Here is a 21,827-nt window from a genome sequence, read left to right as displayed (position 1 = left end):
GTGGTAAAGGTGGGGTGCATATGGACTGTGCCATGCACAAAGTCTAGAAAATATTGCACTTGCCCACAGTGCATGAGCCTTACTTTTTCGAAGCACTGCATGTCATAATAATGAGTAGAAGACGGCTGATTTGTCTAACTTTGTTGTGTAACATTGTCATGAAAACAGGTGAGTACCCTAGCCTCGATCCCAGGCCGAGTTTTCGCTTTTATAACGGTTAGGCGAACAACTATCCGTTATAAAAGCGAAAACTCGGCCTGGGATCGAGGCTAGTGAGTACCCATGCAGCAGCACTTGAGCTGAGAAGAAATGAAGAAGGAACACCGGCACCCTAACAGCTAGTGTCCAGCTATCATTCCCCTTCGCACGAAAAAACTTTTCTACCAAGAACAATATCTGAATGGAATTCTCTGTTTTGATATATCCTCCATCTCAAAATTTAAGCCGAACCAGAGTTTAAGAACCATGTAGTGTTACTGTTCATGTTCGTGTATTTTTCTGGTTCTCGGGTTGCAGATTAGCATACCGCTAATTTTTTGCATTGCAAAAATGTGTTGCTATAATAAAAAAGGAATATTATAAGGTGCACAGCAGAGAGTACGTATACCTTGTGACTACTATATGGCCAGGTTGGGAGGGGTCAGGCTAGCTCCCATGAAGAGAGCCAGGTTCTTATCTCAAGTCTTCTTCAAAATGGATACTGGGTAAATGATATACTGCACTTTTTCAATAGGCTACGCAGCAGAGAGAGGAAGTGCTCAATCCATGCTTTCTCTAACTATTTAAAATTTTGCTTCAATCGTTTGTGTTCAACTTCACGTGTTTCAGTCTCTTCAATGTGGCGCTGTAAGCTCTTAATAGTGGCTTGTGACCCCGCTGGTGCATATAAAGTCGGCCGTTGTATGCCTCCACTTCTCTGAGATGTGGTTACTGTATATTCTATTCTTACAGTAGCCACAATTCCAGGCCAATTACCTTAAGATTATATATTTTCACAGGTATAGATACATGTCCCGTTATATTCTTGTAACATTCATCACACAAGTGATCCAGTTAGAATACAAATATATGCACTAGAATCAGCGGTGTATAGAGGGTTTAGTAAGGACTTCCCACGGATTTCCTGGGCTTTGCTGAGGCGTAATATGGATTGATATTTTCCTGGTATATACATGGGCACATCTGATTGCGGTTCCCATCCCTCTTCTCGAATATCTATGCTATTAGCTATAGTGATTACAAGCAAGTCAGTCTCTAACAGCTAGCTAGAGTCAGCACTAAACATGCGGTGGGGTCAAACACTATAGTCGTTTGCTCAAAGTCTGTTTAGAGGGGTACAAGTGTGACTAGACGGTTTCTTCCGAGGCTGCTGTTGTGTTTGGCCCGTTGGAGACCCATAATCTCTCTTCTGAGACATATTGTAGACTCAATCAAAGCCAATCTCTAGCTAGCTCTGTTGGAGACTGTTCACTTCTAACGTGCTTGTATAATCGCTTGTCGCACTGCCACGTGAGTAAACACTGATATCATGTGCAATTAAGACCCTTGTACGATAAATATATACCCTCATTAGCAACCTAAATAGACCTGTCCTATACCTCCTCTAAACTAGCCTCAATTCCCAGTTTCCGAAGTTGAATAAAAATCGGTCTAGGAATGAGGCTGTTTACACACTTTCTGTCATGAGTAACGCTGCATGGCTCTTCATAACTGAGAAGCAGTGTGATAAAAAGCAAAATTATGGATAAAATAGTAACATGGGTAAAAAGTTTGAGTAAAAAATAAGGTCAAGGCCAGACAGACAGACAAAATTTCAACATTGATGACTAGGTATAGGAACTCGCTTCGCTCACCCCAACAACAATTGCTGGGTTACTAATATACGAAAAATGTTTGGCTAAAATGTACACTGACTCGTTAAGATCTTCTTCGTCAACGCTCAAGTCTGTGTACAGTAATGTGTGCAAAATCAACAAAATCTTTATACATGTATATATAATTATTATGATGATCAATATTCATGTTTTATTTTTTGCATAGGGTGTCTTGAATCAGTGGAATGGACTACTGGAATACTGGAATGACACTTGACCTTTGCTTGCAGCATCATTCTCTGGCATCAGAGCTATAGTAGAAACTTTCTCTCACAATACTTTGAATATGATGCTAGCACGCCAGCGATCTCCTCTATTCTGCAGGGCAAAAACTGCCTACTAGATTCCTGGCAGCTATAGACAATGCAAGCTAGTTATTATAACAATAAAATGGTTTTTTGTAGTATAAAATTATGCACTTCTGCTTATTGTGTTTTCAACTATGAATATCATAAATTTTATTATTTGCCTCAATCCGCTTGCTATTTTAGGAATATAATAGCCTGAGAAACTACAAATTGACTTTGCATGGCCTTATATATATAATCGAGTAAGCGCTAATAATCCAGTTTCTACGGTATGGGATAAATAGCATGAGCAACAAGCAATCAGAGGAGGTCTAACATGAGCATGCTACAAGTGCAATGCATTGTGGTAAAACATGCAGGCCCAGTACACTGAACTCATAGTGCGGATTCGTGCAAATGTCTGACAAGCAATAGTAAGGCCTCTATAATTGCATGCACGAGGTAAAGCCGAATGTTTGTTTTTAGTATACACATTGACACTGCGGAGGGGGTACACATTCCTATCGCAGTCTTGACGAACACATATAATTATATACATTTACCTTTGTATTGCTATTTTTGGATCTTAAACCCAAAGTAAGACCTAACGCCACACTGACGAGGCCGAAGCCAACGCCGATTCCAACAATCAACAGTCCGTAACCCACATATTGTAGGCCGACCTCTACCGCCTGAAGGCCCTCCTTGTGATATTGCCCCATCTCCTTTATCTGAATAATCTCGACTTTCCATGGTGCATTTCTGCATGGGGGTGAGGAGGTTGAGGAAATAATAATCTTTCCTTCATTGCAGAAAACAATATGCAAAGTGAAACAAGCTAGATCTAGCAGGGATGGATCCAGGTCAGTTCGTTGGATTTGTACAAACCACCCTTCCAGCATAGATAGAGTAAAAGAGGGATTGGAAATGGAAATGATTCACGTGATGTTTTACAATGAAGTCTATATACATAGTGGCCTGGGACCATCCTTGTATCTCTTCATAATTCCCAAAACCCCAGGAAACTTATTGTGTCCATAAATCACGCCTTAATTGATCTCCACCCATTTAATTGATAAAGCAGCATGCATGTAGTACTGCATGCATGCATGGTTGTCCAGAAGATGTACGATCAATTTTCGACTTGATTAGCTGACTCAGCACATTAATAAACCTATATGCCTATACATGTGAACAGAGTGTAATCAATCAAGCCTATATATAATTGCTCCTGCATGTCGTATACCTCCTCTGATGGTTGTCTGTGCATCAGGCGCAGAAGATAAGCAGGTCTGTCTCCATGGTAATGGCTGCAATGTGCATGCTCATTTAAGGGACGCGCCCATTTTCTGAATTACAAAGAAAATGATCAAGCTGGATCATCGAGGTTTTGAATAATGGAGGGCCTGACTATAATTATTATTATACTGTACAATTATAGCGGGTTATTTTGTATGGTGGTATATATATTTTGATGATTCTACCGCAATACATTCAACATCACTATCACTATCACTATCCTGAGCCGTAAATATTAAAATGGGTATACTGTATAGTTCATACAAAAGAACGTACCAGTTATTGTTAGGTTGTATGTTATAGTTATAACACGTATGGAATATATTGCACTGAAGCACGAGGGCGCCAGCTGAGTGTAATATATGCCATGCAGCCCGAGTGCATGTGTTATAACTAGTTTATATCCCGAGGGCATAGCAACATAACACTGTCCTTATAAACAGCACAAAAAAAGACAGAGACAACTCTAGACACAGCTCCATCTCTTCTCTCTTCTAGACGCCAGTATCTGCAGCGTATAAGATTGGCATGACCGACGAATGGCTTGACACAAAATTGTTGGAGTTTCAACTGAAATCTGCAAAACAGCCCCACCCCACTTCTGGTGATGCAAAATAGCCCCGCCCCACTTACTGCTGCAAAGAAACAGCCCCACCCCACTACTCAGTGAATACATGTATTAGCTGCTGGTCTACGCTCGGCCTCATAACCAAGCCAAGAAAGCTCGCTTCTACACTGCTGCAAAACAGCTCATGTCCCCAGCAAAAAGAGCCACTTCTAGTGCTACGGTGAAGCAGAATATTGACATGCATCACGAGGTCGAGGACTAGGTCTAGGAACACAGAATCTTCCACAAATAAAATGAATCTTGGACAATTTTAAACCTGCATGGTTGCAAGAAGAAACTCCAGCAGTGCTGAACATTCATTCCTGCATGGCTGGACATACTTTGGCAATTAGACAGACAATTAAATTAAAATTAAATTAATACGCATGAGAAATAACAACGCCCCTCTGGCAATTAAACAGACAATTAAATTAAAATTAAATTAATATGCATGCACTTTGCGGTCAGTGCATTATGACTTTCAGCAGTGCATTATGCTGCATATTGCACTTGGCAACAACGTAGCAACGGGATATAAATGGTGGTAGTGTTTATATATATGCAAAGAGATAAAGGTGCTTTCTATAATTATGTGACAACACTTTTAATCTTACAGTAAAAACACATTCTGTTATACAGTAACATAAATGTGCATCTCATATAACATATGTGTTTTTGCTGTGGATCGAGCTATAGCTATAGCTAGTATAAATGAGAGATGATATACTCAATCCTATATTCTTGCATACACTTCATGTGCTTGTTACCCAGTGAATGGGCAGATCAAAGCAATCTATAGTGCTCTGTGTATGGCATGTTGCATCACTAGCAACCATATACTGAACTGCAATATATGGCATTTTGCACTTGGTGTGAAAATGCAGTGGATGAAATCTGCTTTTGACTTATCTATAATTATACCACCCAATAACTTAATTGGTCCATTTTTCTTTTGCACTAGTTGTGGGAAGCCGCAAAACTAATAATTTACTATGGTCAAACACATGTCTATTATTAGGGAATAACTTGACCAATCAGAAGAGTTTGACGTCATTGGGCAACAAAATTAATTAATTATATAGTTATTGCATGTACTGGGCAATATCTAATATATAATTATAATGTCACATTTTATGTATTGTTTGTACACATGCATGTTAAATACATTAACTGCATGTAATGCGGTCATACTTACTTACATGCAACCACTGTCTGAACTCCAAATACCAGTGTGCACATGTATAACTGCTAAATAATAGCCAATCTTGCACTGCTCTCCACATTTGTGGGGGGAAATATACTGGAACTCAAAAAGGGCCAAAGACTCAGCTATATATAGTTCAATATAACACTTGTTACACTTATGAAGGAAGACCAGCAATATTGCTGATAGACTTCCCTGTTTAATTACTACTACGACTAAATAAAATGCATGTGGATATATATAGCTATAAATTTCAGGAAGATGTATGTATGGAGTTACACTTACCCCATTCTTTGTTTCTGTGTCTCTGGTTATTGTATATAGCAGCAATGCCTTGGTGTGCACGCGCATGCGCATATAATTATAATTGCGTTTGTGTTTGTGTTTGTAAGTGTGTACACACTGCAACTGCTCAAGAATCAATGTAAACGGCTTCTAGTCATGTTTTCTTGGATTTTAATTCGTGGATTTGCAAAATAATGCTTCGATCACCCCCATTTTCACCTAAAATGATTTCCCACTAAGAATCTACAGCTGAAGTTTATGTGTACGTACATGTACGTGTATAAATCTATAATTATATAACACTATACTTTTCTTTCTTGCTTGCAACAACAACTTTTGGGGAAATATTTTTGAATAATGTTTGTAGCTTATTCCGATTTACCTTAGCCTCGATTCCAGGCCGATTATTTTAATCGGCCTTGTAGATTCACCTATATATACAATGGTATATCATCATGATTTCTTACAATGTTGATATACAACAACTCATCTATTGTGGTATTTTACTCTCTAGACTGACCTGTAAGCCAAACCCTATAACTCTAACACCAACTACCTCACAACATTTGACATTACGCATAATTATTATACACAGTGACAATTACTAATCCCTTATAAAATGTGACATTATGCACATTATACATTGTTCTATATTATGTTAAATGTATAGTATAATGCAGGCATGTTATGCAATTATACATCAATTATATGACAGCATCACAGATGCTGATGCCTCGGTGGAGATGCCAAAGCTATACATAACATAAGCTATTAATAGTTCCTAGTGAACTCTTGCTTTTATACATGTACATGTACTACAGACCTATATCTCTCCTGTCCCTTCCCTCGAAAATCTTAGAAAGACTAATTCATGTCCATGTCTCCAAGTTCATAACCAAGCACAGCTTGCTCTCAAACATCCAGTTTGGATTCCGTCCCAGGTCATCCACTCAAGAAGCTCTCCTAAAAGTCACTAACACCTGGCACTCCATGCTTGCAAAACACTCTCAAATTGCTGCGGTATTTCTTGATGTCAGGAAAGCTTTCGACTCGGTACCGCACAACCAACTCATCAAAGCACTCCACTCGTTTGGAATCCAGGGACCACTACTGAATTGGTTCAGGGACTATCTCACCTTGAGATCCCAACAAGTAGTCCTTGACGGTAAATCATCATCCACTATGCCTGTGACCTCAGGCGTCCCTCAAGGGTCCATTCTGGACCCCTCATGTTCAACATCTCCATGAACTCCATTTCAAAACTCTCACTTTCGAGAGACTGCCACCTCATGCTTTATGCCGACGACATCTTACTCTTTAAACCGATCAACACAAACGCCGAGCTGGAGGATTTTCAGGGAGACCTTCACCAAGTTACAAACTGGATACTAAGACACGGTCTCACCCCTAACCATCAGAAAACTCAGTACCTCCCAATTTCTCGATCCAAAAACGGCCCAAGGCTCACCATCTCCTTAAATGGTCAGACTATCAACCCATCAAGTGAAGTTAAATACCTTGGAGTCACCTTAACACCAAATTTATCTTGATCTACCCACATTGAGAACATCTCCAAGTCTTCCAAACAACTGCTAGGTAGAATACATAGGAACTTTCGTGACGCCCCAAAACACCTTCGCAAGAAGATATATCAAACCACTGTACTCCCGAAGCTAGACTACTGCGGGGCAGTTTGGGACCCCCACCAACTCAAATCCACAAAATTACTGGAAAACGTTCAGAAATTTGCGGGAAGAGTTATAACTCAAGACTGGTCATCAAGCTACCCATTTCTGTGCTCCTCCCTGGACCTAAAGCCACTGTCTATCCGAAGACGCATGCAAAAGTTGAAGCTTTGCTTTAAAATCCTGAGAAAAGACTCATGCATCCCTCCAACAGCCTTCACTCCCCACCCACAACCATCTCCAAGAAGTTCAAACTCAGTCCAACTCTTCACCCCGTTTGTACCAACAGATGCACACAAATTTTCATATTTCATAGATGTCATCAAACATTGGAATGCCTTGCCTGATGAAATTGTCTCGGCACAGACCCCGCTCATTTTTAAAAACCACCTGCACCGTCTGTATACCTGCACTCCGTAGTAACAACCTTTTTCACCTCACTTGAAATACACATTTTAAAAACAAAAAAAGAAATGTACCACTAATTGACCTCAGGTATGTACATATAGTAATAGTCAGAGCTGGGCATGTTCACAGTTTCAAATTGTTAATGAATGATAGATTGTGCAAGACCTAGATCTAAGCCTTCTTTAGAGTGATGTGCAAGACCTAGATCTAAGCTTTCTTTAGAGTGATGTGCAAGACCTAGATCTAAGCCTTCTTTAGAGTGAATCCTATAGACGTTTAAGTGTACGGTATAATGTGGCAGCACTTGTAGATCTACCAGTAATCTGAATTTCAGGTAGTCGGCTTTTCAAATCATCTCAATGACGATTAGTTTATCGTGAGATCATCTAGACAGTACTCCCTTGGGCTGGCTTTATTGGCAGACACATCTCCAGTGTGTTGAAATCTATCAACAACCCTCCAAACAGTAGCTTCAGCAACAAACAATCTATCTACTGCTTCCTTAATGGTACAGCAATTGACAAGCCTTTGCCATATACCATTCTCCACCTCAGATCCTCATGATAGGATTTTGTACGGCCAGGTTCCCCCATTATTACTTGGTCTTGCACAATCAATCATTCATGAAACTGTGAACATGCCCAGCTCTGATCTGTGAGGTCAATTAGTGGTACATTTCTTTTTTTGTTTTTAAAATGTATATTTCAAGTGAGGTGAAAAAGGTTGTACTGCTTGCATGCTCTGAACAAACCTATAACGTTTTGTTTTGTTTTTTTACTGCCTTGTTCGTCTGTTCGTTCCCAGGTAGACAACGTTTTATTATTAGCCTAGCGCTATTTAATATTTGTTGTAAACCCTGTATGCTTTTTGCATAACAAATTTTAAAAGAAAAAAAAAAAAGTCATGTAATGCATGATCAACATTTTTTGGCAATGATCGACCATATTGTTGTTAAAAAAGATCGATGCCAAAAGTTCCAGTCTGGCTGCCATCAGCAGAGCTCCCCATGCATGTGTCCATGGAATTAGTCTACACTCATGCAGCAACTAAAGTAAACACCATCATGTGTACGTGTAGCTGTGTTGCATTTTCAGACTTGTTAAAAAAACTTATTTTTTCAGAACACCACACGTAACAAAAACAAAACAGACATCAACTTGTAAACAAAATAGTGCATTTTAAAACATCTAGACACTCTCTGAGAAAAATAATTTTCTGCATGCATGATGTGACAAAAGTAATGCAGTGGTTTGAGTGATGAAAAAAATGCATGGTCCTTTAAATTCTTACAAAAAATTGACAGTTTCTGAAGAACGTGAGAGATTAGTAGGAAAAGAGGGGCTCCGGGAGATGGGTGTCTTCCTGCGAGAGAGCTTGATCAATGCATCACTGATGGTCGTGAATGGGAACCTCATCTTCGGATCAGGATGCATGCAATCCAGCAGCAGATCCTGTAACAATAAAAAAAAACAGAGTGTCAACTATGAGTACTGCACAACATTGATTGGTAAAGATCATTAACTCACTAACCACAATTCATATCAGTGAAAGCGTCGATCTTTACCTAACACACATTTGTGTTAGGTAAAGATCAACGCTTTTACTGATACATTATGCTACTCTCACACACACCTTGATTCTCCTAGGAATGTCCCTGGCCTGGATGTCGGGTCTGTTCCCACTGCCCACTTGGAACACTACTGACGTGGGATCCAGTGAAAAGCCATAGATATCAGTGGAGAATGGAAACCTTCGAACGAGCAGTTCGTACAACACCGTCCTATAATAATAGAAAAGAAAATAATTTTTGATGGTATCAGTTTTGTAAACTTAGAACAAATTGTGCACTTGTACTGTACAAGCCAAGCTAGTGCACCACAGAATAATTATGTAGACCATGCAATCGATCTACGTACATGCAGGCCTGAGGGCATTACTCGTCAGTATTGCTTCAAAAACGCCATAGGCAACAACAATGTAATCAATTTTTATTGTTGCACTCACCCGAAAGCGTACACGTCGGTCTTCTCACTGTAGGGATAGAAGTCTCCACTGTTGAGTGGCTCTGGACAGGGGGAGAGCACTCGTATCAGCTCAGGGGCCAGGTAGTAGAGTTTGGTGCGAGGGATCACCACATAGTGGAGCTTGCACTGGGCCTCGGGTTGTCTGGAAGGGGGGGTGAGTTGAGTCGACAAGTGAAGACAGCAATATATATATAACTACAAAATACATGTGTTGCCATACACATTCTAAATACTATACTGCTTCTAATACTGTACCACTTCAACATAGGAATCATGTATGTTGTGATGGACGTAACGTGTGTGGACTAAAGTACATGTATATATATATCTGTTACTCTGAACTCACTGTAGCCAGTAGTTATCTGTGACGTTGGAGAGTCCTGTGTCAGTGATGACCACCTTCCCCTTGTCCACAAATATGTTCTTGGTAGTGAGGTCCTTGGCCACTATCCCCCTGGCATGGAGGTAGCCCATGGCTTGGGCAACCTGGTTGGCCAGATTCAGGTTACGATCTATGGAGGGTGGCTCGCACCACACGTGAATCTTCTTGTACAGTGTCTCTCCTCTACAGAAACTGTTGACAGAAAGATTAATGGTAAAGGTTGCATATGGTACAAATACAGATACAAAACTGTGCACAAAGTCTAGCATTTGCCCACAGAGGGCCTTACTACTTTTCCCAAGCACTGTCATAATTATTATTAAATAAGGATCAAGTGCACAGCAAGAGCGTAATGGTACAGTTAAATAGGCATAATCACATGCATACGTACCTTGTGACTATGGCCAGGTTGGGCGGGGTCAGGCTTGCTCCCATGAAGAGAGCCAGGTTCTCATGTCGAGTCTTCTTCAAAATGGATACTTCTTCTTTGAACTTTGCTATCTGATCCGGGGTGGCGTCTGGTAGTATGAACTTCTTAATAGCCACTTCTCCATGCCAATAACCTTTGTAGACCTCTACCACCGGGCCTTTGCTCAGGAGGTCCATGATGCGAATGTCGTCATATGGAATGTTCCATTCGTCAATCACACTGGGTCGATGCTGTGTGTATGTGTGTGTGGGTGGTGAGGGGGTGGTGAGGGGGTGTAGGTGCAGGCATGCTATAATTTGTGTGCTGTAAACCATGCATATACATGTTGTGATAGAATAGGCAATGTGTGTGTGTGTGTGTGTGTGTGGGGGGGGGGGCTTACATATCTGTGTCGATATTCATGCTCTTCATCGTCCTCACTATCCGTTTCATCCTCAGTCTGTAGTGAAAACAGCCCCACAATCATCCACATGCACAGAGGCAGGTACACACACATGGCAAATACATGTATATGTATAAACACTATGCGCACCATGAAGCTGTTGTAACACATTTAACTCACCAAGTTGCTATTGACAAGTGTGCTTGTCTTGGAGTCTCCGGTTGACATGGTACCCGCCAGCGACTCCTTCCTCTTGCCACTTCGCCCACCCCCTCCGAGAATATCGTCTGAGAAATATCCGTTACTTTCATCAGTGCTGTCCCTACTATCAACCAGTTTACCATCATTCGTTCCGATATTGAGTAGATCGGGCAATGATTGGGCTAGTACAACCTGAGGGGCTGGTCTAAGACCCTGAGGGCTCTCCATTCGAGAAACGTCTGAAATATCGTGAGTACTTCCACCACGAGATGAAAACGGGCTACTATCTCCGCTGGTCAGGTGATCTTCATATGACTCGTCACCTGACTCATCTGTAAAGACAACACGGATATACTGTGAGGGTGGGGGTGACGGGAACCCAATGGGAACTCCGCTATCCATGGGGGAACGAGGAGAGGACGGTGTGAGGGAGGGGGAAGTGGGCGGACTTATAGATGGACTTGAACTCGTGCTGTGAAAGGTTCTGGGATTTCGCGGATTCGGCACTTCTAGGAGACTGGATGTGGACGTCTGAGAGAGGAGGAGCTCGTTTCTATGGAGACCATTTTCCGTATGATGTTTCTTACAGCCCATCACAGGACTGAAGTGGGCTGTATGGGAGAAAATAAATGTAACATCTTGTAAACTAGAGAGAACTATAAACTGCATGACTAGTTCCAATAGCTGACAATGGCATTAACAAAAAACGTATCCATATCAACAAGGGACATTAAGTATATAATTATGCTGTGGTAGTCCGACCAAAACAGAAGATTAAACGCGCTTGGAAAGGAGATTAAGAACCTGTCTAGATACATGTATTAGTGGTGCTGATGTGTACACTGCATGCATATATATAACCTAGGTTACAGCATGCATGCTCTAGAGGTTAATAACTTTAAGAGAACATTAAGAGCAGAATTAACTCGTAACTCACTTGTGGAGGATGGTTCTTTTGACAGTTCTTGGATGACAAAGCTAGGGGAGTCAGGCATGTCCACCATGTCTAGACTGGCGTGAGATAGGAACGGTCTACAGGAGGGTTGGGTCTCCGTAGGGCTCATGAAGTTATCAGCAGAAGGGGAGGGGGAAGGAGATTGAGTGAGCATGACTTGCTTACGGAAAAAGTCCATGAGCCCGTCGGGAAGGCCGCAGGATTGGGGGGCTTTCTTGGAGCAGTTTTTGTGACACTTGTACTTGCAGTGTTTGCAACGTACACCGATCATGACCATCTTTTTGCAGAAGTCACATGATTGGGGGCTGATGAATGAGCGGGCGGTGAAGCTGTGTGTGTGTGTGTGTGTGTGTGTGTGTGTGTGTGTGTGTGTGTGTGTGTGTGTGTGTGTGTGTGTGTGTGTGTGTGTGTGTATGTGTATGATACTTGAAGATATTTAGACAGTATACGTACATCATAACTCTCTACTCTATAAAAACAGTTCAGGAATGTAAGCGTATCACTCAATATCGGTAACAAATAATTACGTACAAATTATAATGGCAGCAATAATTATCAGCACATCAAGATCGAGCACTAGTTTCCCCTATAGCACACCTCTATTAGCAAAACCTCACCAGCTGCATGCATGGTAACGTTTAAACTATTTGCTCTAGATCGGCATGCATGGCTCAGCCTGATCAGAGTGAAGACACAAATGGACTCCTCTGTCTTTCCATGTTAACACAATTAGACAACACACAGAAACAGCAACCTAATGGACACTTTGAGTTCACGCACCACACCACTAACACATGGTGCATGTAGGTGCACCCGCCCTCAGGCAGTCTTGTCCTCATGCTTTACACAGCTGTCACCATCCCACACAACAATGCTATTAAGCAAGTCAGTTCTCATACTATAATTATAATAAAAACATGCAATTTGACTAATTAACTGATAATAGCTACTCCATTAGACTGTCTCCAAGCTTATAGCCATTCAGAAATGCATGGCTGGTATGTGAAGTATGCACACACACCCCACACTAGCCAGCTGATTATGTACTAGGGCTACGATATAGTAGCCACAGCTGCTGTATTAGTGACAAGTACCGACAAACAAGTCTTTAATGGGCAAAGAATGTTGGACCTGTATAATTGTACACATACACTAGCGCATATCTTAGACAGTCAATACAAGGCCACGTGTTTGTGAGATTATGTTTGCAAAAATCTTGCACTTTGGGTTTAAACATATACAACATGCAAGTACATAATTATATCATGTAAGTAGGTCATGTGATAGTATAGTCATGTGACTCACCGATGCTTGATTGCATGACCCATGTGGCCGGTGGGAGTGTACGTGCCGGGGGTGCGAGGGGAAGTGGGGGCACTCGTAGACGGGAGACCTACACGGGAGACAAAGCAAAATGTCACACAGTACTTATATAACAGTGTATAATTATACACAATTATGTACAGCAAATACGTGAACATGAAAAGACCTTTGATGTGTTTAAAATTCCCTTTGATCCAATTAGCTCAGGAAGTTACCTACACTTTAGATCATGCACCTAGCTACCCTCACTAGCTGTTACCATGCAGCTGTACAAAGGCTACCCCACATGCAAACTACACTGTACTTACAATATACATTATACCCAAACAACTAGTGTACATGCACACACTAAAAACTAAATCAAGCATCACTGCAAATGACCATTGCTCTAGTAATGCATGTGTTTCCTGCACCAATACTCACTTCTGTCACTCTCCATAGAGATGGTCATAAAGGTCAGCTTGGGCACAGACCGTGATTTGTTGGAATCCGGACGTCCATATTCCTCAATCTGGTCCAAATGTTCGCTGCTCCCAAGTATCCTCACGGGGAGGTCCACCATTGAGGCTGAGGTTACATCACTATTGTACAGGGGAGAGGATGTTGATCTTCCGCCAGTTCCCATTCCAGCGAGAGAGTACGAGCGTGGGTACATGTCTGGATCCGATTCCGGGCAGGTGTTTTGTCGACACAGTGCCGATTCCGAACCGCTTGTAACCAGGCCCGACCTCGAGTTCTTAGTTGGTTCGAGTAGATCGTTGGAGATAGTCTGCGAGAAAGACGAAGCCATGGCTGAAATACGCCTCATTTGAGGGTGCTTGTTTCGAGGTATGGATGATGGAGAGCCTCCGGGCCCGTACACAGAGTGTGATGTCATAGAGGGATTGCTACCGGTTCTCGAAGGCGGGCTAGACGATCGATTCCACGAATGGTTGATATACTGCCCGTTTGCTGGGTCCTGGTACGACGACTCGTCTTTTGTTACCTCCCCTTGGCTGACAATGTTTGTCGGAGGGTTGGACTTGGAGCGTTTATGAGAAAACAATGATCTCCTTCGAGACGCTGGCTGCGATAATTGAAGTGGGTCCAATTGGTTGTTTTGGCTGAGAGAGTACGGCGGAGGGGATTCTAGTAACACACTGCTGCTCGAGCCGTGAACTCTGTTCAATCCCTTAGAGTAGTGCGTCTGGGTGGAGCATGCAGAGTTCGGAGTCTGTGGTGTCGAGACGAACTCGTAGCTTCCTCCGATTGGTGTGGAGTAGGTGAACGTTGACGGCGAAAGGAGCGAGTATGACGAGGAAGGTGTGATCGGTGTGGGTGTGTGGGCGGACAGAGGTGTGACCGGTGTAGGTGTGTGGGCGGATAGGGGTGTGGAGGCGTGAGAGGCTCGGAGTGCCCTGGGGGAATTCCCGGCACTGGTACAGCTGGAGACAGAGTCGGTACGTACTCCATCGTGATCAAACGAGCCCAACGAACCGAGACGACTTGAGGTGGTCGAGCTGTAACGCTCAATAGGGGCACTAGAGGAAGCTGCCGAGGTGTCCTTGCTCTCCCAGGTCTCTGTAGGAGTTAGGGGGGTGCAGTATAGAGGGGGGTAGTATAAAGGGGGGGTATAGTGGATAGGGGGGTAGGGTATACAGGGGGTATAGTATAGAGGATAGGGGGGTATTACTATATGTAGTATAGGCTACAATGTATTGATTATCAAACCATTGTGATATTGTACACATCATTGAATGGAGTTGAACTATCACAAAGCAGTGCATGTATAAAGGAAATTGCCCATTAAAATAGCAGACTTTCACACACTAACACACTAACACTCTCACACTAGTGAGTCCACTAATTGGGAAGGTGGAAGTAGTCATTCAACTGAATACCTTTATCTGGGGAAGTTAGTCGCCCACACAAGCCTTTGTGAAGCTAACAACAAAAGACAATAGGCTCTGAAGGACAGAAGCAACATCTCTTTGAAGTGCTTATATACTGAGATGGTGTACAGATAACAAGCAGAGCAATACACAAACAATGTACAATGCAGCTGTACTTACTACACAAAAACGTGTCAAAACAAGACATCAGTCCTAATCACCACAGACGCCACAGAAACCCAGTGACAGAAACCAAAGAATAGACAATACTTTTGCTATTGTACATTTGAAGGGACATAACAGCTGTCTATAAGCACAGACTAGCAGCTGATGTTTCTAGCAGGCTTAGGGGAAATCTTGAGTCCCTGTGATGGCCATACATCATCATTGTGAACCCATTGTCTGAAAAAAAGGCCCAAAAACAACTACACATGTCAAAAACATTTGCAATCCTTCAAATTAGCAGTTAGTCTGCACTATAATTATATAGACAAACACTGTTGCTAACCAACCACTCTTCTCAGAGCTCTTATCACTAATACACACATTCCATGCATTCCAACACACTACTCACTGAACAGGTAAACAGTGACCCCAACTTGTGTTGTTTGCATTTGAAATTATCATACAATCTCGTTTGAGTTCAAAACAAACACAGACTTTAGAATTCAAACTGTTATTGACAGAAGAGGTTAGCAATATTCAGGTTTGGAGTTTCGTGCAGGTAGTCGACACACACATTGTACCAGACCCTCTGATATCAGCTGGAAGGATTTTAAGTGGATTTACGAGTTTATAATGATATTCACGACACCCCCCAAAAAGGTCAGATCACCACAAAATGTGATTCACAGTTTTGTTTGCTAGTTACCAGGTCAGCCGCTCTATGACACGTACACACACACACACACACACACACACAACACACACATACCTATCACAGCACACACATATCCCACCCACACACCCCTCACACAACACACACACACCTATCCCAGCACACCCGGCCACAACACATACATGTACACACACCCCCCACACACCCCTCATGTACATATTAAGTACTATCTCCCACTATAAAGGCACAGCCCCCTCAGTTAACAGATCTGACCAACTGTCAACACTTGGTCGATCTCCCTAGCTCATGAACACACATGTTGAGGTCTATATGAGTGGGAGAAACAAACGGGACAAATTGGACCAGAGAGTAATCAACACTTCCCTCCACACACACACACTCACACCTGCCTAGCCAAACCTAACCTCAACTCATCGAGTGGGTACACTAAAGCATCCATCCGATGGTGGGAGTGTGTGACAGAGGCGACCACCATAGACACCCCTACTCGTGAACAAACACGTAAAACACACATCCCACCCATAGACACTGTTACGGTGTGTTGTTAAGCCAAATAAGTGGGTGGCTATACATCCTCTTGTGGTCTACGCAGCTACAAGTGTGCGAACACTTTGTGGTTGGCCATAACACTTGGAGGGGACAAATAAGATGGTCTAGACAAAGCAGTTTGAAATTCAAGAGACCACATTAATAGAGCATAATTGGAATGGCATCAAAATTTAAGGGAGTTAGCAAAACAACCCAGGGCTGGACCTAGCCACAAGTCCATGCTCAAGTGAAAACCTACTAGTCTAGATGAGCAAACAATGATTTGTGTGCTGAGAATGAAACAGTATATCTGCTGATGGGGTGCCAGGTCATAGTGGGGTAGAGTAAAGTGGCTGACCAGGTGTTCACGTAGTAATTATTGTGTTTTGTCTCACTTTAAATCACTGTAACTAGGCATGCAGTCAGGTCACATGGATCATGTGTGTGTGTGCATGATATCATGTCGCACATGGTTACATGTATATGCACTCTGACCCTAGAACATGGTTACATGTACATGCACTCTGACCCTAGCACATGGTTACATGTACATGCACTCTGACCCTAGCACATGGTTACATGTACATGCACTCTGACCCTAGCACATAGCGCTGCATGGTCGATATGTGTGTGATAGTGGCATACACTCAATGGGCTACTAATTATCAGATATACTTGAGTGCCAAAAAGTGGCTACAAATATTATCAGCTGTTTGGAGTTGCCATGGACAGATCGCTAGATACTATATTTAGAACATCACTATAGTAACACGGCTGGAAATAGCATCAATAGTTATTGTAATCAATCGGCTTTCAAAATTATAACAAACTTACATAACTCACACAAAAAACTGCATGGGGTGATAGATACACATGGCATGCATGATACACACACACACACACACACACACACACACACACACACACACACACACACACACACACACACACACCCACACACCCACACACACACACACACACACAGCTAGGGTACAAGGTATAGCTAGACTTAGTTAAATGACACACACACAAACATCAAAGTAGCAGAGATTCATAGACTCCCATGGACTATACAAGTGCACCTGGCAGAGACAGGAAGCGCTAAAACTGATTATTTAACCTGACACAGTGGCAACTATATTCCATACTTCCTTACAGCACAGGATGTAACTGAACCCTGGCTGAACTCTGGCTAACACAACTCCAGACACAGGAAAGGTATAATATATATATAAAAACACCTTAGCCTCTAAGAAATGCTCCTATAGGATGTTAAATCATTTTCAGTGCAAGCCTGTACGTAGCTGGCTTTACCTTAAAATGATTATAACGTAATGTACCACACACAAATAATTATATCGGGTTGTTTCAAAAATGAACATACCAGGCTGACCGAAATCTTTGATGCCACTAATCCATCAAAAGATCACCCCATCCATAATCACTTTATGTACACCTTTGACTGGTTACCAGAACCTGAATCAAAGACCTGAGCTATGCATGAAGCTCATTTTTTTCCTTATCAGTTGCATAGTCTGAAATTTCATACATGCACCCCCAGGTATATAACTCTCTCTCACAGGAGAGTTGAATGGTGTGATCACTTTGAAGTTGAGTGCCCCATTATCCCACCTATTGAACAAGACTCAAGAATGATAACAGCGTTACACAGACAGTATATGCTGTGTGCTTGTCACCTCTAGCGCACAATTAACTGATAATATATTTTAATGCCATGTTCAAATGCTTCACATGAGGCGTGCTGTTCACACACTATACACTATAATAAGACCTTGCCATAAAGCAGCTGTATGGGTGATATTAATTAAGGGAATCGACTATAAAATTAGGTCATGCAATTAACAGATCTCATTATAACACCTGCTTTTCGACTGCATGCATGTGTGTGTTCAGGTGGCCCAGGCAAACACATGCAAGTAGCTATAAGCCAAGGTTTGGTGCATGCATGTACATCTCAGCTAGAGGGCTATAGGAGCGTGAGACAGTCTATGATGTGGGCAACCAGACACTTGTTTCCTTAGATACCAATTGAAAGGGGGCATATTTCTAATTTCTAGCACAAAATAACAAGAGATAGCAATCATTTTAAACTTTGTTCCTAAGGCTCCACAGTTTACCAATACGCATTTCCCAGGAAACTAACACACACACACACACACACACACACACACACACACACACACACACACACAGTAAAGGGCATCAATATCAAATAAGTATTTCAAACTCTGTTCTTAATGCTCATGTACAAATTAATTGCCAACTTCTGTTCCTATTTTCCAAGAAACTTACCTATATATGGACAACAAATGTATAGAACATAGCAATCGTGCATACACTATTTGAACAAGAGTCTCTATTAGCTAGCAGGACATGTCTTGTCACACACAGCAACAACAGTGTACATGATGAGTACTGCTTTGCCTGAGGCCCAAGTAAGCAGTATAGCCTAATGTCCAATCAGTAATCAGTAAACATAGCAGCTGGCAGCTATAGACTAAGTAGTCGGGATTGGCAATTGGCACTTTTTATGCCATATATGCACCTTGGCTGTTAGGCATTGTATTATAGGGCAAATCTTATCAGTAAACACAGTCTGTGTTCATACATGGAATACATGTACTGTTGGTTGCTAATGGTGAGGTTGTTGGTTCACAGCTGGTAGGTACAGAGATAGGGCCTGGGGGAAGGTAATTCTATCAGGCCATTTAGAGCAGGTCAAGCTATATTAGAGTAATGGAGTGTTTGAGTGAGAAGGTGCTATTATAGCCTATGGGCAGACACAGAGTGCAGACACAAAGGTATATAATAGCACGGCTATTCATAAGAAAGGAGAAGGTTTAAAGTGCTTGCCATTGAGACAAGTGGCTATAAGGAAAGAGTCTGTGTGCTTGATTACTGTCTGAATACAGTGTGTGTATTTAGACTAGCTAGCGAATGATGCTTAAACTCTTGGGGGCATGGACGACAGCATTACTATGACAACCAAACACGCTAGCTAAACAAACAAGTATCTAATTGTCTGCAGCTGTATAGCTAACAAAGCCAGATCTAGCTTGGCTCAAACACACAATAACATACACGTACAGTGTTTATAAGGCATATTGCAGATAATTGCCTATCTATTAGACATCAAAACAAACAAGCCTACTTGCAAGCAACAACAGGGAAGGAAAGATGATCAAGTTTCCTGGGTAGATCGAAGAAGCATATATTCAGGATGCACAAAATTACAGTTCCGATTTTTATAATCTATAGATCAATGGCCAAGATAACACGGCAAAGTTTTGAACCATAAGTATACAGTTGGTATGGACTATATAATATACACCGAACAGTTTGTAAACAGTTCCCTATTCCAGAGAACAGCACACAATGATTTGTTTGGCCCCAGAAGGATAGGAAACAGAGAAAAGGTGACTATTTCCAAGAAAGATGCATGTACGTACATCACAGAATCAGCAAACATTACAACGTACTTCCTTAACAACTACCAATACATGTGCTTGAGCTTGTGGTACTTACCGTAACAGCGTAGGAGTTGTTCCAAGTACTTGATTAGTCGTTTTCTGTCTTGAATGGAGACGTCTTCTTTGGTGAAGAATTGCTCCAGTTCTGTTTGTGGTAGGGAGTGGAGTGCATCAAGCGTGAGGTTGTTCCCACTGAGGAGTGCCTGTGTGTGTGGTGTGGTGTGGGTGGTGTGGGTGTGTGGTGGGTTAAGGAGTGTTGTACGTATTATAATCCAGTCTACTTATCAGTTGTTCCTAGGAACAATAGAAACTGGTCAGTTTTGCGGACCAAACAAAGTTCTACTGTGCCTTAGAAACTTCGTTAGTGGTTTTGAGGTTTAACCCACAACCACCACAGACGCGAGAGATCACAGCACAGAACCCCGTAAAGGCACACCCTGACGTACATGTAAGTGCATACATGTGTGTGTGAATACCGGTCATTATATCTCACAACATCACAATCATATACACTATAAGGCTACCAGAGAGGTAACTCGATTATCCCTCTTAGAAATACGCTGCCTTATACATTCAAACAGCAGTAGTTCTGAATACTTCAAGGGACTTGCAATAGCCAAGAAAATGACAATTATGGTACCAGCTTTAATGCACTTAGCGCAACATCAAGGAGAAATTAGCTGGGATAGATCAATGCATAATGGAAACAAGGAAGATTCAAGGCAACCTAAATATAAGATCAAAGATTACCTTGATATATTTCGGTTCCATTCCAGTCACAGTCAGAAATTGCTCGAGGCTGATTATTTCGTCGAGCTGCTTAGCAACGTCCTCCAGTAAAGTTTCGTCACCACCTTCTTCAACGATTGCCTTCAGGTGCTGGTGCTTCAATAGCAGCTGACGGGAAAACCCTCTCATTAGTTTAGCCTGGGGGACAAAATGACCAACAAATTTCATTTTCAGGTGTTGAGGTTGCAAACTGTTTAATACAGTGCATGTCATTGGAAGTAAAATTAGCAGGAGTTTACAGGCTGAGTTGGGTGCGAAAAACAGCTACCTGCAAAGCAGCAGGTGTTGAGTGCATCAAACACTAACATGCACTAAACGGGCAAATCAAATAATTATGGACACTTACAAGATAACCATAACAAAATAACACAGATGCTAAGGCTCTTGCATACTTAGAGCGGGCTATGACCCGTACAATCATGAGTGCATACGATGTACCTCCTTCTCTCTTAGGTTGCCTTCTAGCAAAGAGATTTGCACTTCTCCTCCACTTGCATAGCCATTGGTTGGACTGTGCAATGAGCTACTGCTGTGGCTGTGATTGTTGCTACGGCTAGAGAGCCGTGTGGATTGCAGATTTCTTAGTGATATATCAATCAAATGTTTCTGTACTTTGAGCTTTTCCTTGATACGTGCTAGCTGATTGGTTTGTAGACTCTCTCCATTCTCAGATCCATCTGTCGTCGACATGACTGTTATTACCATACTTCGAAGATTAAAGCTTTAGCTTGAGGAGTTTAGGAAGGTTCACAAACCTGCACTCAGTCTCTGTACACATTTGCAAGGTCTTTTAGCTACAATATAATTATTTCCACAAAACTACTTAGCTTTTAGCTATTACATGTCGTCATCGTATCGGAAGTAGAAATTAATTGGCACATAATTGTCTTAATTAGGATTGGAAACGTCATGCAAATTTGCCCACACAAAAGAAGAAGTTCAC

The 21,827-nt window shown here is 41.9% G+C and overlaps 1 protein-coding gene and 1 long non-coding RNA gene across 2 annotated transcripts; both read right to left on the bottom strand.

The window, feature by feature from the left end:
- Nucleotides 1-1,697: 1,697 nt before the first annotated feature.
- LOC135340457 (uncharacterized) lies at nucleotides 1,698-5,611 on the bottom strand. Its single transcript, XR_010396373.1, has 3 exons — nucleotides 5,557-5,611; nucleotides 2,725-2,923; nucleotides 1,698-1,945 (listed from the first exon to the last, which is right to left on the bottom strand). It is a non-coding gene; the product is annotated as an uncharacterized LOC135340457 (long non-coding RNA).
- Nucleotides 5,612-8,744: 3,133 nt separating this feature from the next.
- On the bottom strand, nucleotides 8,745-21,726 carry LOC135340372 (uncharacterized). The gene is made up of 13 exons (XM_064536703.1): nucleotides 21,323-21,726; nucleotides 20,846-21,022; nucleotides 20,151-20,298; nucleotides 13,770-14,906; nucleotides 13,329-13,416; nucleotides 12,006-12,352; nucleotides 11,048-11,679; nucleotides 10,868-10,924; nucleotides 10,447-10,715; nucleotides 10,020-10,247; nucleotides 9,654-9,815; nucleotides 9,282-9,429; nucleotides 8,745-9,100 (listed from the first exon to the last, which is right to left on the bottom strand). Exons 1-13 carry the CDS (start codon nucleotides 21,587-21,589, stop codon nucleotides 8,936-8,938), a joined length of 3,825 nt encoding a protein of 1,274 aa, XP_064392773.1. The 5' UTR covers nucleotides 21,590-21,726; the 3' UTR covers nucleotides 8,745-8,935.
- Between the last annotated feature and the right edge of the window lie 101 nt (nucleotides 21,727-21,827).

The sequence above is a fragment of the Halichondria panicea genome, chromosome 8 (genome assembly GCF_963675165.1).
Source record: "Halichondria panicea chromosome 8, odHalPani1.1, whole genome shotgun sequence".
In the NCBI taxonomy this organism is placed as follows: Eukaryota; Metazoa; Porifera; class Demospongiae; order Suberitida; family Halichondriidae; genus Halichondria; species Halichondria panicea.
Note: the sequence above shows the minus strand (reverse complement) of the source record. Positions and strands in the feature narration are given on the sequence as shown.

Coding starts and splice junctions, on each gene's coding strand:
- LOC135340372 (XM_064536703.1), bottom strand. CDS start 21,589: ATGGTAATAACAGTCATGTCGACGACAGATGGATCTGAGAATGGAGAG. Junction 14,907..20,150: donor ACAACTCCTACGCTGTTACG/GTAAGTACCACA, acceptor TAACTCCTACAG/AGACCTGGGAGAGCAAGGAC. Junction 12,353..13,328: donor GGTCATGCAATCAAGCATCG/GTGAGTCACATG, acceptor ACACACACACAG/CTTCACCGCCCGCTCATTCA.